Raw genomic sequence first — 20,564 nt, forward strand, 5'->3', positions numbered from 1 at the left:
CTGTCAGCTTGGAGCCTGCTTCAGATCCTTCTTCTCCCTTTCTCTCTGCCTGCCCCCCCTCCCCACATGTGCACACCCTCTCTCTCAAAAATAAACACTTAAAATAAAATCTGTTAAATGTTTCAAAAATTGTTTAGTGAACTAGTAAGATAACTTAGTTTTTTTTAAATATAGACCTAATGTGTTAAAATTAGGTCCTTTTAGCCATGTTCTTGATTGGATCCTGCATAATAAAATAAAACCTATTAATAAATATTAGGTTTCACCTCCGTCAACAGAGGGTTCTACAAGCCCCTGGGAGGCTTGGTCCATTAAGCAAACAACTCTTGATTTTGGCTCAGGTCATGATCTCACAGTTCATGAGTTCAAGTCCCCTGTGGGACTCCACACTAACTTAGAGCCTGCTTGGGATTCTCTCTTCCCTTTCTCTGCTTCTCTCTCTGCTTCTCCCCCAAACTAGTTCTCAAGCCTGCACATACACACGCTCTTAAAAAAAATAATAAACTTAAAAAAAAGTGTGTTCTAAATTCTCGACATGGACCCAACAGCGTAATTATGATAAATGTGTATTTCTTTCACAGTATCTTGAATCTCAAGTAATACAACTTGTATAGAATAAATCACAATCTTTAAAATTCACCTTTTGTCTGATTTTTCTGGAGGTATAGGCAGGGGTGAAAGTAGAATAAAGGCACCAACCATCAGAAGAAACCTCTGGCACCTGTACCTGGTACAAGTGTGCTGGGGCTTGCCAACAGAACATGTGTGGAGATACATGAATTACAAATATAATGCACCAGATGCTTTAAGATGGGGCTCTTTTTAACATTCAAATTTTTAGCGTAAATATTATTTATCTTTTAAAAATGGATATCCTATAGTTCAAATTGTCTTTTCCTTTCCAAATTTCTGTTTAGAAGAGGTTAAGTGTTTGCTGCATACAAGTTTTAGGTGTAAACACATATAGGTGAATGAAAGCATTTTTCAATGCATCTTTTGCTTAAAAGTCTAAAAGTAAAACATTTGGAATTAATTTCATAGTTCTTGAAATATTGCCTTCTAAAAGCAGTCTCAGAGATATCAGAACATTTGGATTGATATTGACTATTTGGATTAAAATATGCCACTAAAATATCAAATCTATTTTCAGAATCAATTCTAAGTGGTCATGTAAGATGGTCTAAGGCTATCCCAAGTGGTTCCTTTTCAACTTTCCTGTGTTCCAGAGCTACCCAAGAGGACAGATGGCTGTGCAGAAAGTGACAATGGAGAAAGCCTCACAGAGAAGCCTTAAAATATCTTTTTAATTAATTTGGGTTTTCCTTTGGAAATAACCAAGAGTTTCAAACCACAACTCATCACAGCTGGCTGGAGTTGGGAGTACTCCGCCTCACAGCTTGAAGTGATAAAATATCTGGCTTTGTGTCACAGATGCAGGAAGTTTCTTCCTCGACCTTCTCATCATGGCTATTTATGATATGAAAAAGAAATTAAATTCCTTGGGAGTAAACATCAATCATCTTTCCCAATTTTGCTGAGTAACTCTCACTAGATGAAATATTTTGCACAAAACACTATTGGGATATGATTGAAGAAAAGGAATGAAAGAAATGACATCATTGGGTCACATGTAAGACAAAGCATGACAGCCAAGAGGGTGGGAGATAAGATATGCCTCCTAGGTAACCATTCACAACAAGAGTGGGGATTGTTCCAGAAGAGAATCAAAGAGCAACTCTATTCCCTGTGGTTGGATTTGAGACAAAGCCAGAGAGGGGCCTTAATAAGGAATGGTACAACTCAATACTTAGTACTGGGCCAAATGATTGTTTGGAAAAAATATATATAACCTAATCAATATATGACTTTACCACCTGCAATATAGTGAAATACAACCCATATAGTTTAGAATTTAATTACCACAAAAATCAAACCACTTATAAAACTAAAAACAAAAGAGGGAAATATTTGCTCTCTGGATAAAGAAGGGCTTTATAAAATATAATGTAACTGTAAATATGACAATGGAAAAGACAAATAGTTTGATTAAACAAATTTTAAAAGTAGGCTATTTCAAAAATTTCCATAAACAAAATTGATAACAAATGTGAGAATAATGTTCCTAGATGATATAACCAAGAGTCAACATTCTTTAATCTATAAAATCTTTAAAATCTATTCAATAAAAACCATGAGACCCCCCCATTGAATTAAAGACTAAAACTAGAAGTCATTAAATGGAAAATACAAATGGCTGATAAACAAGTGAAGAAAGCAGTGCTATTAGAAATCAGGGAAAAAATTTATAAAACATTTTAAACTATTACATTATGTGAAAATTTAGTGATGGAAATACATGTTGATAATCAAGGCATATTAGCAAGATAACTCTGATATATTGATAGCAAGATGGTAAAATGGCCCAACCTTTGTAGAAAGAAATTTGATCATATATAGGAAGTTTTCAAAATGTTAAGAATCTAAGTTACTATTTCCTGTCTAAGTATCAATTATAAAGAAACAAGTAGACAAATGAACTAAGATTATAGTCATAAATGTTTGCCAGAGCATCACTTACAATTAACAATTAGAAATAACTTGAATGCCTACAAATTGGAAACTGAGTTTCCAATTTATATTATAGAATACACAGTAATTAAAATTATATATATGAAGAGCATTTTATGACATGAAATATGCTATGCCATATTTTGACTAAGTGGATTATAAATGGTTTTATACTGGTCTTTATTTGGCAGTGTTGTAGATAATTTTGTTTTTATTGCTTTCCGCATATCTATATAGTCTCAATTTTTAGATATTAGATTATTAGGAAACAAATCAAAATCTAAAGAAAGGAAAGAAAAAAATGAATGAATGAATGAATGTGACATGGGAATTTACCTGCCATCTCCTTTCTTACCTGATGATTTGCAACATAACAAAACACTTTCCTGGGCAATCTAATAATCATTACTTGATCATAAATTTACAAGGGACACACTTTTCTGCCAATGCAAACCACAGAAACATTTGCCTTATCAGGATTAATTCTCAATCTTTTTTACCCAAACCATTTTTCTGTCACTGACAAGAATTCTGCATTTTTTTTCCATCCCAATGAGGTATGTACTACCTTTTTTTTCCTACTAGCCTACATGATCAATGGGGTATTCTTTTGACTATTTCATTAGACATAAAAGACATCCATCCACAACATGGACACATTAAATAGAGCAAATTTGCAGCCACGAATAGTCTTTGCATGTTCACTTGACAGTAGGGTACTTCCCTGGCTGGATACTCCCAACACATAGGGACCAAAGCCAGCACCAAATTCCTCCCTTCTCACCAGAGTGCCTCCTCTACCTGCTCGGGCCATCATCTTATAATCATGCATGTGATTTAATGGATGCAGAGAAAGGTGAAGGAACCCTTTTTCACTGATGGTGGGAATGCAAACTGGTACAGCCACTCTGGAGAATGGTGTGGAGGTTCCTCAAAAACTTGAAAATAGCAATTGCACTACTAGGTATATATCCAAAGGACACAAAAATTCTGATTTGAAGGGGCACATGCACCCCAATGTTTATAGCAGCACTATCAACAATAGCCTAATTATGGAAAGAGCCCAAATGTCCATTGACTGATGAGTGGTAAAGAAGATGGGATATATGTGTATATATGTATGTACATACATATATGTATATACATACATATATACACATACAATGGAATATTACTCAGTAATCACCAAGAATGAATCTTTCCATTTACAACAATGTGGATGGATCTATAGGGTATCGTGCTAAGCGAAATAAGTTAGAGAAAGATAAATATCATATGATTTCACTCATATGTGGAATTTAAGAAACACAACAGATCAACATAGGGGAAGGGAAGGAAAAAAAGGATAAAAACTGAGAAGGAGGCGAACTATAAGAGACTCTTAAAGACAGAGGACCAACTGAGGGTTGGTGGAGGGGAGGTGGGTGGCGGGATGGGCTAAATGGGTGATGGGCATTAAGGAAGGCACTTGTTGGGATGAGCATTGGGTGTCATATGTAAGTGCTGAGTCACCCAGTTCTACTCCTGAAACCAATACTACACTGTATGCTAACTGATTTGAATTTAAATAAACAAATTTAAAAAAAGAAACAGATAAAAACAATAAAAGAAAATGCAAACATCTCTGTGACAGTTACAACAATGGCTTACATTTATAACAGGTAGTACATAACTGGTGTGGTGCTTCCTGAGAACAGATTTTGAAAAGTGGAGGGAAAAAGGACAAAAGACTGAGTTTCTGCAGTGAGAGAGAAGAGGGGGTCTAGATGAGGGGGATGCCTGGCAGGTAAGATATGCAGATATTTACTACACTCAATAGAGGCTAGGCACAAATAAAAACCAAGCCAGTTGCTTCATCATTTTGAAAAGGGTTAGCTCTTTAAGCAGGAAGTGAGAAAATAGTGGGAAGAGGACAGAGAAGTGAGTAATACCAATGTAAATAGAACATATACAGATTTACTCTGGAAACAGGTTATTCTAAAAGACAATCCATTGCAGATAATAAGCATAACCTCAAAATACCTGGAATCTGGATATAGAATAACTACATCAAGTATCAGTATTTTAGAGCTTTAAACATATTAGATAATTTGCTCTCATATTTCTACCTCCGTTTGCTGAAAAAGAAATTCCTAAAGCATTAAGTACTTTACACAAAGCCCCATGGCCAGTCATCTAATCCTAATAGGCCTATTTTTTTGCAACCACCACCACCACCACCACCAACAACAACACAATGCAGATACAATTTCTAAAAAACATTCCTGAGAATAACCTGGTACCTACCACTGTGTGGGCTTGGTCATAGGTACTTTGGATTTTCCCATTGACTTTGCTTTTACCTGACAAAAACAAGCAGAAAATAACATTATTTTCATTCTTTGTGTTCCTAAATTAACTCTTCCTAGATGAAGACAACTGTATTCCTTTTCTAACTCAGACTCTTTATTCCTATTAGTTATTTACTGTCATTTCAAGCGCTGATTCCAATGAAGTTTGAATGAAGAGATGACAAGGTTTGGGCCCCTTTGAGTATTTCTATGTTCACTTCTACTGGCCCAGCTTTCCATTCTGAACACCAATACACATTACTGCTGTCTTCACTCAGTTGGTGCTCATAGATCTGAGATTGATTGAAAATACTAAAATGGCCAAAAAGTGTTATCAATAAAGGCATCAAACATCAGTTCATCACATTTTCTGTTCAAAAAAACACTCGTCAACATAAAAGATTCTGAAGTATCAGTACTCAAATTGTCTTCACTTTTGTATTTTTTTAAGCACTAGAGGATGGCAATTAACTCCCCTCATATTTAAGAATAAAATAATTAAAATTTTGGTACTTAGGAAAAGAAGATAAAAGTTACAAAAATCTTCCTCAAACAGTTCCTGGTACTTACTTCCAACAATAGTCTTGTGATTGAAAATCTTACTCCAAATTCCACCTTCTACATTGTCTTTCACTCCAAATTCATAAACTGTGTTGGGTTTTAGATTTTCCACAATTGTTTCAGTGGCTGGACAGAGTTGAAAAACCCATTTCTTCTCCTTATCCTTTTCTCTATAGCGAATTGTATAATATCTGTTGAATAACCAAAACATGATGCTTTTAATCCACAGGGAGAATCAGAATGCTATTTCAAGTTTCTTAATACATCACAGACTCCCATCTACTTCAAAGACTATGCTTAATACTGGCTTCTGTTTTTATTTTTTAGAAATTGCAGAGAACATGACAAAATAGCTCAGTGTGTACTTAAGGTTTTAAATTTCTAATGCCAAGTTGGAGAATGTGAAGCACAGTTACGGTCTAACAGAATTCAGTTCTATTATTTGCTACTTTACAAAATGAAAGTTGGAAAGCGCCGGATGTTCGTTTCTTTCCAATTATGCATAGAACAGAGCATAGGTATAATTTTTCAAGTGCTTACTACTGAAGTTTTATAGCTAAATGGGTTTAACTTGCAACTGTATGGGTTTATGCCATGGAACATGAATTAGAGGTGGTATCATTCAATTTTGTACAAGGGGATCCTGAAATTCTAAGATACATCCAGGACTGCATTTTAAGAGTGAAACACTCAAAACCAAAGCCAAGCTAAGAGTTCAATGAAAATAATCAAACCATGCAAATTTAAGATCAAGGTTACCTATTTGCTTAGGGGTTCATAATATTCAGACATACATATGAAGTAATGCTAATTGTCACCGCTATTTTTTTTTTGCACTTTTATCACATGCTAGATTTTATATATATTATCTTGTTGTCATAAAATCATCTGAAGTGGTAGAAGTTATTAACTCATTCTATAGATGTGAAAATAGAGATTCAGAAACATCATTTAACTTGCCCATTGCTGCCCACCTAGTGACTTTGACCAGTGACAGAACCAGAATACAAAGACTCCTCTGACCCTGCTGTAAACAGCCTCACCAAGTGGGCCAATCAGGACAGGGGAGCGCATTAGTACTGTATACAGTCATAAGAAATCAATGAGCTAGAGCTATATATATATATCAATATGAACAGATTTTACAAATACTGAACAAAAATAGCAAATTACAAGATGACACATATAGTTTCATGATTCACATAAATATTAAAATGCTCACAAAATATGTTACCATATATGGTAGCAGTGTAAAGAGACAGCAAATATTGCAAGGGTCCAACATTCATATTAGTGCTCTAGTTCCCAGTGAGATAAGAATTTTTTTTAATGCTTATTTTTGAGAGAGCTCGAGAGAGCTCAAGAGAGCAGGGGAGGGACAAAGGGAGACGAGACAGAAGATCCAAAGTAGGTTTCACGCTGTCAGCACAGAGCCCGATGTGGGGCTCAAACTCAAACCAGGAGATCATGACCTGAGCCAAAATCAGATGCTTACCCACTTAAGGAACTGAGTCACCCCGGCGCCCCACCCAGTGAGATAAAGGAGTATAGAAGTGGGGCCAACAGGTATATTTTATCTGTTTTTTATTTTTAAATAAACATTTTCAATAAATAGAATAAAATAATAGCTGTCATGTATGCTGATGGAAACTTAGGTGTTTGTTATACTATTTTAGGTTCTTCTATTTTAAATTTTCTCTCAAACATTTAGTACCTCTCCCCCACTCCCCACCCTAGCAAAACTAAAGGGGCTAAGATTCTGGTCAGTTGCTTTTACTTACAAAGTCACTCATTTACTTGTGCTAAAAACGTTTATTGTGCCCCCTTCTAAGTGCCAGGAACACATTGTTGATGATACATAAAAACAATTACCTAGAACTTCTAGAAACAAGGGGCAGGACTGGCTACATAATTTGTGAGGCTCATCCCAAAATGAATACATGGGACCCCATGTTCAAAAATGATTAAGCATTTCAAGACAGTGACATTAGAGTATTAAACCAAGCATGGACCCTTCTAAGTGCACAGGGGGACCCTGTGCAAATGCACGTGTTGCATGACCATCAAGTCAGCAGGGGGTTTATAGTTAACAAATACAGAGAGAGGGGGAATGGTTTTGTATGTTTCTGTACATTTGTATTTTGAATGTATTTGTATATTCAGCCTATGTTCCTACTAGTTACAAACTACTGAAATGCTTGAAGTCATTCATTAGCTTGCTTCTTTCTAGTAAAACTGTCAGGGCTCCAGTTCCTGACTTCCAAGGAGCAAGAGACTGAACGAGGGAAGGAAGCTGTTCAGCCAAAATACTAACTACTACTGGGAACATACATTATAGACTACTAATCCTGTGTCCTGTGAGTTGAAACATCAATAGACATTTATGCAACACACTTATTGACAAGGATGCTGCATGGAATTTTTGTGGCTGTGTTTTTCCCTGCCTTGTATACTAGAAAAAGTCAGCAAAGTGCAGAGAAGCTAAAATCAGACCAGATGGGCTACCACATTATGCATCTATACTTTGGATACATTTCTCAAATCCTTAATTGCTGGTATGTTCCAAGGTGTGTTGGGGGAGGGGGGGGTCACTGCTAATACAACAACCAAAGGCCAGATTCCAGAGTTACCAGTAAGTTTGATTTTATATTATCTTCCCAGGAATAAAATGGTACAAAAATGTTCTAAGAACTTCCCACATGGTAAAAACAAAACAAAACAAAAACAAAAACAAAAACAAAAACAGAGTGGGTGGATCTGTTGGTTGAGCATCCAACTTCGGCTCAGGTCATGATCTTGTGGTTTGTGGGTTTGAGCCCCAGTCATGCTCTGTGCTGACAGCTCAGAACCTGGAGCCTGCTTTGGATTCTGTGTCTCCCTCTCTATCTGCCCTTCCCTCACTTGTACTGTGTGTCTCTCACACTCAAAAATAAATAAACATTGGGGCGCCTGGGTGGCGCAGTCGGTTAAGCGTCCGACTTCAGCCAGGTCACGATCTCGCGGTCCGTGGGTTCGAGCCCCGCGTCAGTCTGTGGGCTGATGGCTCAGAGCCTGGAGCCTGTTTCTGATTCTGTGTCTCCCTCTCTCTCTGCCCCTCCCCCGTTCATGCTCTGTCTCTCTCTGTCCCAAAAATAAATAAACGTTGAAAAAAAAAATTAAAAAAAAAAAAATAAATAAATAAATAAAAATAAATAAACATTAAAAAAAAATCCTGCACATTTTTTCCATCTTGATCACAAAGCATTCAAAATAACTTGTCTTATATCAAGTTTGTTAGGAAAAATAAACATACAGGCAGCCAACCTCTCTCTTCAGCCTCAGAGGTTATCTTTACCAACACTGGCTTAATTGATACTTGTGTAACATAGGAAGTTCTAAATGTTCAAAGAGATAGTCAGTAAGACTATTTACCTGTAAGGTAGTGAAGCAAATTTCCTTGATTTTAAAGCTAAATACAGGCCTTATGAAAATTAACAGTGCCGTACCGCACATAGAAGGTACTCCATAAATGTGGAATGAACAAAATGGATATTTGGGTGCTCATGGGGTCATTCTAAAGTTAGAATATAATTGCTCTAAATGGTCAATAATTCCTTCACCAGAAAATATGGATTTAAGCAATAAGGTTTACAATTATATTATCTTGTTCAATGTGTCATTGCCTAAGGTTTTACTTACCAAAACTCAGCATTCCTATAGAATCAATGCAAACTGAAGGAAAATACAATAAATATCTACATTGAACATTTTCAGAGGGCTTAAGATTTTAAAGTTTACTTCAGTTGATTCATACAATAAACTGAAATGAGAATAAGAATTATTATAGAAGAAAAAAAAGGCCAGTAAGTGTCTAAGATCTGATTGTCAGGGACAAAGCCAGACAAATGGTGGTTTTCTGACTCAACTAATACCTTTAGTATTGCATTGGATGGTCTTTCTACTACTGTGGTGCTTGGCAAAAGGAAATGAAAACAGGTAAAATGACCCAGGAGGGAAGAGGACAATCATAATTCCTTTCAACATCATTTAAGGCTTTTTATTTTATTGTGTATTTACCATAACATAGAGTCACAGACTTCCCATTATTGTCTGAGGACACTCAGGATCAAACGTTGATCATACCCTTTTCTGTTGATGATTAAATTTGGACACAAGTGCAACAAGTCTATTAAAAATATAAGTAACAGTCAGTGAATGTCATCAGACTAGACTTCTGGAAGACCTGCCTCCAGCAACTTGGACTTTAAGGAATGAGAACATTTCATGTCCTTGTGGTAAGAAACTACTGAATGGAATGTTTGGTTTAAATAACATTATCTTTGCTTGGATCTCCCTAATAGTATGAATATTGATAATAATGCTTACTGTAGTTTAAAAAAAAAAATTCCATAGCTCCTCTAAATGTAGGATTTTCACTCTCCAAAAAGAACAGGGGTTGGACTAGACAACGTATGGGATCCTTTTTGTTTCTACAAGTTTATTGTCTACATATTAGACCTTATTCCAATAAACTACAGAGGCAGAACACAAGGTAGAAACCCCATAAACGTGATTTATGAAATAACGAGTAGTCAATTATACCAAGAGGAGAAATGGAGCTATGACAAGATAAATGTAGTCCTTTCACAAACTAGTCTGCTTGATGCATGTTATTGGTCATTGTTTGAACTTTCTATACTTTTTTCAGCAATATTTTTATTTCTGTAACTACTATTATATTTCCTAAAACATCCGTTATATAGATTTTTTTTGTTCTCTTTATATCAAAGGACACTTCCTGACACCGCCTTTGTCAATATTTTTGCTTCTGATGTAAATTCTGCCCTCACTCCTTTCTTCTTAAAGTGTCTCTGTCCATCACTCCTCCCTGCCCCTCTCTGATTCTGAGGTTCTTCCTGCTGCCCAAACATAAATAAGCATCTTGGTGATTTTATTCCATTTCCTTGTTCCATTCACTCACTTCTGAGCCAAAAAATTGTTTAGGTATTTTTCATTCTAACAAAAATGAAAAGAATTTTCATTTCATATTCCCTTTTATCCCTGTTGTTTAACACAAGATGTCTTACAAGTAATCTACCTTATCCCACTTTCTAATCACTCGTGATGCCTAAATCTCTTTGTAATCTGGTGTCTGATCTGTAATATAATAAAACCCCTTGATCCAACCTAGTGATTTAATCCTTCCTGAGTTTCCTCACTACCTTAAAATCTACTTCTGTTCAAATCTGCTCCTATTCCTGTAGCTTCAGGCCCCTTCTCCCCTCAATCGGTTTTCAAGGCCAGTAGGTTTCCCTGCATGATTCCTCTTTTACCTGTTTCTTCTTCATTTCTAAGCAGCACTTATGGGACCAGTTCAGGTTTTTATTATCTTTGGACTCTTAAAATAATTTTCAAACTGGTCACAAATTTCCAAAACTCTCTCCTTTATCCCCTAATGGTGGCTGGCTTAAACATCAACCAAAAGAATCAGTTTCTAGTGATTTTGGTGCTACCTAAAATGAAATAGCTCACCTGAAATGGCCGTTATAAAACAAAGCAAATAATATCAAAATCAACAAGAATAGCAAACAGCACCATTTACTGAGTGCTTACTGTGTGCCATATACTGTGTTACCCGTTTTACACGTATCATCTCATTAAATTCTGACACCCCATGAGATAGTAGTATTATTATCCCATTTTACAGATTTTAAAAAATGCCTTTAAATACCTTATCCAAGGCCATTCAGTTAATAATACAACAGAATTTTGAACATAGGTCAGTCTGACCAGAATTTGTACCCTCAATGCCTGTGCTGTTATCATTGCTGGAGATACTCACTGTGGACTCTAGACAAGAGATGTTGCATAAGACGTTCATGAGCTAGATGGCCTGACCTTAAGACTTGCTCTGTAACATTCCACTTATTCACTTGTACATGTGTTGAGAACTGCTATTATAAAGCAGGATGCTAGGATACACATGCAATGGAAAATGAGTGGGACACTGAAAACTTCAAAAATGAGCTCACAGTATAGTGAAGGAGGTAGATGTATATATGGATAGAATTAAAGAAGTCGGGATGAAAAACAGAGGGTGCTGAGGGGAGCTGGGTATAGCCCTCTACACTTGAACTGTTGCAATGGACAAATGGCATTTTAAATCCAAAGGGTGTGACTTAAAGTTGGATATCCTACATAGGTTCAGGAAAGCAAAGTAGTCCAGATTTAAAACTCATGGCAGTAGCATGACTCATATATTCTTGGAGATAGATTCTATGAGAGATTCTACGATTTCTTTTACCAGGCAGTAGAAGCTGGTGGAGATTCTTCAGCCAGGGAATAAAGTTAAGCAGTGATGGAGGAGGTTAGACTTACCAGCAGTGGGAGAATTAGAGAGAGATTGGAGGGAAGAATTTCAAATAATACACTCAGTCCACACGAGTCAACCAAGGAATGACTCATGGAAGAAATGAAATGAAGAAAAAAAAAGATCAAGGTTATATTTGTTTTTTTAAGTTTATTTTGAGAGAGAGAAAGAAAGAAAGAGAGAGAGTGTGTGCAGGCACACACACAAGGACAGGGCAGGGAGAGAGGGAAAGAGAATCCAAGCAGGCTCTGCACTGTCAGCACAGAGCCCAGCATGGGGCTAGATCTCATATACCTTGAGATTGGTAACCTGAGCCAAAATCAAGAGTGGGAGGCATGAGCCACCCAGGAGCCCCCAAAGTTATTATTTCTACACAAGAACTGATGCAACTAGATTTCTTTATGGGATAAGTGTGCTAAGAAAAGCATTAATATAAATCAAAACTGAATTTCCTACCTTGAAAGAAATTAAAGTAATGGAAAGGAATTTTTTTGGTAGAACAGATTAAGAATTTAGTTGGAGTTTGAGGTACTCACCACCATTATTTGGTCATTCTAATGTAGATCATTACATCAACAACTGAAAATAGTCTTAGAACTTTGGAAATGAGTCAAGGTCAGATATTAGCCCTGCAAGTCGCTTATATCCTTATCACTCCCATTGCTCTCTGTACAAAAGCAACATCAGCACATCCTGTGAGCTTTTAGAAATGCAGAACCGCAGGCTTTTCCTTATGCTCTGGAATAGAATCTGCATTGTAACAAGGTCTCTTACATGATGTACATGCATAAAGTTTGAGAAGCACTGTTTTACTTAAAGACACAGCATAGATGAGATAAGGGGGGAAACAGATGAGAGATCCAAGGATAAAACTCTATTCCACTTTGGGAGGTAGGCTAACAATTAGCAATAGAGAAGAGAAAAAGGCCAAGAGAAACATTTCACAAAACATGTCAAAGAAAGAGTTCAAGAAAGATGGTGGCTGACAATTCCACTGAGAGGTTAAAAAGGTAAGAACTGAGGGGCATCTGGGTGGCTCAGTTGTTTAAGTCTCTGACTTCAGCTCAGGTCATGAGCTCAGTTTGTGGGTTTGAGCCCCGTGTGGGGTTCTGTGCAGACAGCTCAGAGTCTGGAGCCTGCTTTGGATTCTGTTTCCCCCTCTCTCTGCCCCTCCCCCACTCACACTCTGTCTCTCAAAAAGTAAATTAACATTAAAAAAAAAAGAGTATGAACTGAGAAAACTCTCCTAGATTTAGCAATTCATTGGTCATTGGTGACCACAAAGAGATATTTCAATGGAATGGTAAAAAAAGGAAAGGAAACCAGTGAAAGGGAATAAAGATTGTAGGGGTGGAACAAAAACCAGGTATGAGAGAACAGACCACTCTGAAAAGTACTGGAATGAAGAGATTGAAAAATAGCTTGGAAGAGCTAACAGAATTAACAGAAAATGTTGTTTGGTGATAGAGAAATCCTCAACCTATTTGCAAGCAAGAGGCATGGTCCCAATGGCAGTGAAGGGGTAAATTTGAGAGTAAAGTCTTAAGGAATGTGGAAGGGACAGGATGATGAGCACAGTCTTGAGTCAGAAATGTGCTCCTTGGAAAGAAGAGAAGGAGGATGAATCTGGGGTGAAGAACGAGTGAACTGATGGTGGATAATCTAAATTTCCTTAGTTTTGCAGAAGCCGGGATGGACTGGAGTAGGAAAAGAGCCAGGGAAAGTAGCCAGGATGCTATTTCCAGGATCCAGGGTATGGGGACAAGTGTCTGAAATAGAATTATTGGCACGAATGTGAAGAAGTAGAAAATAAAGACATTGATGTACTTCCCAAAGGCAGAACCATTATAACTTGGGGGCTTATTAGCTGTAGGAGAGGAAAAATGAAAAATGAATCAAGATTCAAGTTAGAGTGAATGGAAGAATGAAGGTACTTCAGAAAGTACTAAGATGTGGACCTGAAATATCAAGAGAAACAGTAGGAGTTCAATTTTGTCATGTGAAGTTTGAAGTACTGGTGAAAGTAAAGTGAAAATGCTGCTGTTTTACTTTTTATTCATTCAGTATATATCGACTGAGGGCCTATTATGTGCCAGTTGCTGATCTAGGGACTGGGAAGATTAAGTTGGTTATGATACACATGGTTCCTGTCCTCACAGAGCTTAAAATTTACATGGAAGGACAAATGGATAATAAGGCATTGGGCTCAATCGAGAATTCAGACATCAAAAATACTTGCTTCTTGGGGCGCCTGGGTGGCGCAGTCGGTTGAGCGTCCGACTTCAGCCAGGTCACGATCTCGCGGTCTGGGAGTTCGAGCCCCACATCAGGCTCTGGGCTGATGGCTCAGAGCCTGGAGCCTGTTTCCGATTCTGTGTCTCCCTCTCTCTCTGCCCCTCCCCCGTTCATGCCCTGTCTCTCTCTGTCCCAAAAAATAAATAAACGTTGAAAAAAAAAATATTTGCTTCTTAAAAACCTGGGGGGTGGGGGGACACAAAAAAAGAAAGGCCAGAGCCTGCTCTGGACCAGCCCAAAAGGAGGGCCCTCATTCTACATTAACAGTAAATAACTACAGTATGAAAGTGTCAGAAAATGTGAAAATGATTTCTAAACAAATCATAAAGCTTTAATAAGTTGGCAAAGGAGTGAGAACTAAAGCAATCTTGAACACTTTAACAAGTTGGAAACATGGGAAGGAAAAAATAAGCTATTAATGAGGGAATAAATTTGGTTAAAAACATGTTTTACTCTTCATTGGGGCCAATTTGGAAAGGTTTCTTTTGCCCTTAGATATATTGAGGACAAATGTGTACATTCTTCCATTCAAAGAGTAAAAACACATCTACTTTCCAATGTGAATTCAGGAAAGGATTTAGGAACATGAATACCCATATGGACCCTATGCAAACAGTAACAGAGCCATGTCTTATGAAGGATAACGTGATACGCCATTAATATTTCCAAACTTAAAACAAAATGAAACATAGGGGTTTTCTCACTTGGAAACTTACTGCATTGAGCTTTCATAGATTAAGTCGAAATCCAAGTATAAAGACAAAAAAATTTTCTTTGTATAGGATAAATAGGGCTGTATGCATCAATGAGAAAGGATGCCAATATTACACAGAGTGCCAGTATTAGAATTCAGTGCATTACACTGATGCCAGTTGGTGTTCCTAATGCAAGCTAAAGGCATTCAGATTCCAATGATTATTTAATAAAGTACTCCTGAAGGCAAAACTCAGCTATATTAATCTTCTGGTTTTCAAGAAGCAATCATTCCCTATAGCTACTATTATTCTAACCTACTGGCTTAGTCAAAATTCTAAAACAAACAAAAAAACCCCAGCATCTTGTAGGGTAGATTTCTCCAAGTCTGCTTCTAATTACATTCATTTAGAATCCTGGTGGATTTATTTGGGTGTTTATAATGTGCACAGTAGCTCTAGGGCCTTTCAACAAGGACCACTATTTTTTCTCAGCTACCACAAAGACTTTAAATTTCAGCTTTTTATTAACGGTACTAACTAGGAAGAAAGGAGGCATGTGTAAATGAAATCCCTAAGTACTCCAAATGCTTTCTTTTAAGCATTACCATTGAATTCTTCCCTGTTAGTCATGTCCTAAGAGTTTCCTATTTTTGTCCAGGATATCTTGATTGTCCCATTCATCCAGGTTTCAAAGTTTACAAGTATCTTGATATATTATTGAATCTTAAGAAAAACACTTTATGCTAAGTAGAATTATCAATTTTGACTATTGTGATTTAATGGGCATGGCTCCATCTATTTGATGACAAGAGTAAAGCCAGGGTGTGTGGGAGATGAACAAGGGGGTTAGGGAGAGATACATGCATGGTCTGAGTAGCTTGGGTCTTCTAATCAATTGCCTTGGTTAATATCCTAGCTTCATCAGACCATCTGTTCCTCTCCTTCTCCCTGTATTATCTCTTTGTGCTATCAAACCATGGCAACATCTGTCAATTAGAATCAGTATCAGATAAATTCCTTCATGAAGGGTAAGGCCAAATGGAACTGAACAAAAAATTTGAGGACAGGGGAAGAAATCATATCCAAAGCATGCTCTATGGATTTGTGGGTTAGTTAACTCCATGAATTTATCAAGCAAGTTAAGTAACTATTAAAATCAGCTTCATCTTGCTACAAGAGCTCCACATTTCCTTGCTTCCTTTTTTTGTTTCCCCTTCTGTCTTTAAATTAGAAACTCAAGAAACTGAAAAGGAGTAAGAAAGCAATCCGTAAATGTTAACCTTCTCAGCATGGTACCCTGGATCAATCCAGTAAAAGCTGGAATTACCACATGAAAGCCTATTTTGTCAAGAGTCCATTTTCCAAACAAAGTAAGTTAATGGACTTAGTGGTGGGTGATAAAGGAACATTTTAGTTTCTTTGAAACATCTCAAGCTTATTTTTCAAGAAATTTGGTTTTGGCACTATCTTCTACATGGGTTTTTCCAATAATTTCTTCCTTCAGAACTATGAACATGTGAAGGAAAATCTAATTTTTTTCTTAGTCTAAATTTCCTAATGAAAGTCATATGAAAGGTACTCTTGAGAACTTAGGAACATTTTTAAAGGTCTTTTTTGGTTCAATTTAGACAAATAAAAATAAAACACTACACAAGAGATTATGTCCAAAAGTATACGAAAAGTATATGAAAAGTAATAGTGGATATTAAGACTCTAGTAAGATGCTGCTATGCTAGAACAGCGAAAATGCAAAATGCTGACAACATGAAATGCTGGTGAGGACATAGAACAATCCGAATTGTCCTATTGCTTACAGGAGTATAAATGGAAAAGTTAGGCGAAAAAAAAAGTTAAACATACATTTCCCCTGTGACCTAGCTATTCCACTTCTAAATATTTATATAAGAGAAATTAAAACATAGGTCTACAAAGTCTTAAAGAAAAACATTTATAAAATCTCAATTCATAATAACCCAAAACAAGACATAAGTAAGTACCCACCAATAAAAGACTAGATAATAAATTCTGGAATATTCACGTAACAGAATACCACTCAGAAGTGAAAAAAGAATGAGAGGTGCCTGGGTGTCTCAGTAGTTAAGCATCAGACTTCAGCTCAGGTCATGATCTCGAGGCTCGTAAGTTTGAGCCCCACTTTGGGCTCTCTGCTCTGTCCCCCTCTTTCTCTGTCCCTCCCCACTTGTACTCTCTCTCAAAACTAAACAATAAAAAAAAAAGGAATGAACTATAACACATACAATGTCATGAATCGCAAAAACATGCTGAATGAAAACAAAGGGACACATAACATGCTGTATGATTTCATTTATGTACAATTATAGATTAGGCAAAACTTATCTACAGTGATGGAAATCAAATCAGTGGTTGCTTCTTGAGAAAGGTACTACCTGGGGGAATGAAAAGGTTCTATTTCTTGATGGGGCATAGAATACATGATTATGTGCATTTTTCATATCTGATCAAATAGTGCATTATATTGGATTTATTTTATTTATTTATTTTTTTTTTCAACGTTTATTTATTTTTGAGACAGAGAGAGACAGAGCATGAATGGGCGAGGGGCAGAGAGAGAGGGAGACACAGAATCGGAAACAGGCTCCAGGCTCTGAGCCATCAGCCCAGAGCCCGACGCGGGGCTCGAACTCCCGGACCGCGAGATCGTGACCTGGCTGAAGTCGGACGCTCAACCGACTGCGCCACCCAGGCGCCCCTATATTGGATTTAAATTATACCTCAATAACACATTTTTTATTTAAAAAGGAAATGAGGGCATCTGGGTGGCTCAGTCAGTTGAGGGTCTGCCTTCAGCTCAGGTCATGATCTCATGGTTCATGACTTCAAGCCCTGCATCAAGCTCTGTGCTGACAACTCAAAGCCTGGAGCCTGCTTCAGATTTTGTGTCTCCCTCGCTCTCCACCCCTTCCCCACTCACATTTTAACTCTCTCTCAAAAAAATAAACACTTTTTAAAAAATTTAAAAAAATAAAAATGGGATGAAACTTTTAAAATTTAAAAATCACTTTGAGTCCATTTAACTTTTTTAAAAAATTTTTTTCATAGAATGCCTCGGTTGAAGAGAATTTGGAATCCTTGTCAGATGCAAAGTTTTGAATTAAAAACATTTTTTTAATGTTTATTTTTGAGAGAGAGAGACAGAAATCTGGAGAGGGGCAGAGAGAGAGGGAGTCACAGAATCCGAGGCAGGCTCCAGGCTCTGAGCTGTCACCACAGAGCCTGACGCGGGGCTTGAGCTCACAAACCGTGAGATCATGACCAGAGCCAAAGCTGGACACTTAACTAAGTCACCCAGCTGCCCCTGAAGTTTTGAATTTTCAAGGTAATGTAATAAATACTTATGATAAACAACCATTGTCTACCCCAGCTTCAGCTTCAGTACAGACCATACCAAATATATGTGCTGGATGGATGAATGGCAATCATTTGAAAATACATTAGATGTTTCTTATTTTGTCCAGTGCAGGAAGATAGGAGCTTCATTTCCAAACCTGTGCTTTTTCCTGTGTTTACATCTCTCCCTGTGTCTATGTCTCCAGTTTTCTCCAGCAGTGATTCTCAAACTTAAGTGGGCATCAGAATTTTCCAGAGGCTTGTTAGAACATAGATTACTGAGCCCCACCTTCAGAGTTTCTGAACATGAGAAGTTAATCCAACTGATTTTGGTGCTACTTGGTTTGGGGCAACACTTTGGAAACTACTGCTTCTAGTACTTCAACTGTCAAATCAAAGATCTATCCTCTTCCTACCAAAGATCAGTATTTCCAACTTTCAACCATCTTTCCTAACTGCCTTGGGCCTCATCCTCTGAGCTTTTATTACTCTTCTCACGGAAATTCCCCATTGCTATTTGGCTCATTCTCCTTTGTACTTTATTCTTTGGAAAGAAAAAATGCTTGCGTGTGTTTTCTATTCAGGTAGGTAGTAACTTCTTCATGGGGAAGGGCCCTCACTTAGTATTTTCATTCCCCTCACGCTTAGGACAGCCTGTATAGCTAATGGGTGATCTGTATGTGCTAATACCCCTGATATTTATACATTCTTCGAAAGCATGTACAGATACCAGAAAACCAAGAGGTAGGGGGCACCTGGCTGGTTTAGTGGATAGAGCATGCGACTCTTGATCTTGGGGCTGTGAGTTCAAGCCCCATGTTGAGTGTAGAGATTACTTAGAAAAACAAAAACAAAAACAAAAACAAGAGCTAATTTACAGGTTAAAAAAATCTTTTGTTAGATGAATTACCTGTCATTGGGACAGTGACTCGGCAATGTCCAGTCATGGTGTGGGTTAATGAGGAACCCCCAGGACAGGAATACAGAGCTTGGTGACAGAGTGCCGACCACCAGCTGGAGAGGTTTGCGAGAGCGTGCTTTACCTGTGGAGGTAACATACGGGTAACAGTTTATTTTTATATTGGGGTAAAATGCATAAAAATGACTCAGGAAGATGATGAAGAATGTGAGCCATCAAGTGTCTTTTCATAGAGCACACCAATATTATTAATTTTGTGCCCATGAATTTAAGCATAAACCTAACAAAATATTTTTTTGAGATTTATGTGTGTATGCATATGTGTGTGTGTGTGTGTGTGTGTGTGTGTGTGTGTGTGTGTGTATATATATATGCATATATGGGTAATGTATGGCATGTAAAGTATATCCAGTCATACCCAGGTTTTATTTCTTGTGGGTTAGGGATGTATATGAAGGTCTTAGCTATTACCAGTGAAATGAATAATGCAAATGGATTCACTCCATTTCTTTTACAGATACAATAAAAGTATATTTGGTTCCCCATCCCCTACTCAAGACTATGAACTAGTGTGAAAGAATATCAAAGAATAGAAAGCTTAACATCTAGCTTGTAGGTTATATTGTTTTTTCAAGCCAATTTAGAAGCATAAAAATCCCTTGTCATACTATTACAGTAAGCATTTTTTTTTACAGTTAGTGTCTATATAGAAAATGTATGCACTTTTTTTTTTTTTACACATTCTTAACAATGCTGGGAGAGTGGAGATTATAAAGGAATCACGGTTCTTCTGATGGGACTAATTGGATTTGGGCAATGCCAAGAGATGGTGACAAACCACTTAAGATCTTCTTCCAGCATATAAGGGGCAGATATTTGCATTTTCAAAAAATATTGGAAACTTCAGGATTAGGGGACAGTGCAAAAGAGGAATGAAGATTCTTTGCCATGGAAACCAACACTGGCTCAATAAAAAAAATCTGTAAATAAAATAATACAGTATCTAATAAAATTATGCAGAATATAAAACATTCTATATTTTCATTGGACCCTGTCTTTCATTTCATGAAATGCCTGTTGTATTTGCTATAGGAAGAATTTGTGTTATTTTAATCTAACACAATAGGAACTAATAGGAAGGTACCCTTTGTATGAGCTTAGTGAAAGTTACCTGAACCAAATGCCCTTGACAATTTTGTCAGGCTTGCTGCTTCTATTAGATTTAAGTTCTGTCAGTTGTTACTGTGGTGAAAACCCTTCTTAGCCAAGAATATGTATAACCAAGTAGTGGCAGATTGTTTCCTTGTAACATAGCTGATTTTTTTAAAAAGACATTTGAAATAATTGTCAAGGATAGCTGTTATTTTGTTGTAAACATGCATTTATCCTTCTCTATAAAATTTTCCAGTTCCACCTATGATACTACCTAGCATTACTATGATTCCAAGAGTCCAAGTCTGACTGCCTATGAGGGTAGA

General features: G+C 37.1%; 1 protein-coding gene across 41 annotated transcripts in view; it reads right to left on the minus strand.

Moving 5' to 3' along the window:
- ABI3BP (ABI family member 3 binding protein) overlaps window positions 1-20,564 on the minus strand; it is a 264,235-nt gene that overhangs the window by 150,370 nt on the left and 93,301 nt on the right. For all 41 annotated transcript variants that reach the window (XM_045036832.1, XM_045036856.1, XM_045036855.1 and 38 more), the window contains exons 4-6: window positions 19,078-19,210; window positions 5,469-5,650; window positions 4,855-4,910 (exon numbers count right to left, since the gene is read on the minus strand). In XM_045036832.1, coding sequence (XP_044892767.1) covers window positions 4,855-4,910; window positions 5,469-5,650; window positions 19,078-19,210 — 371 coding nt within the window. The remainder of the gene's footprint in view (window positions 1-4,854; window positions 4,911-5,468; window positions 5,651-19,077; window positions 19,211-20,564) is intronic.

This window comes from Felis catus, chromosome C2, assembly GCF_018350175.1.
Source record: "Felis catus isolate Fca126 chromosome C2, F.catus_Fca126_mat1.0, whole genome shotgun sequence".
NCBI classification, from domain to species: Eukaryota; Metazoa; Chordata; class Mammalia; order Carnivora; family Felidae; genus Felis; species Felis catus.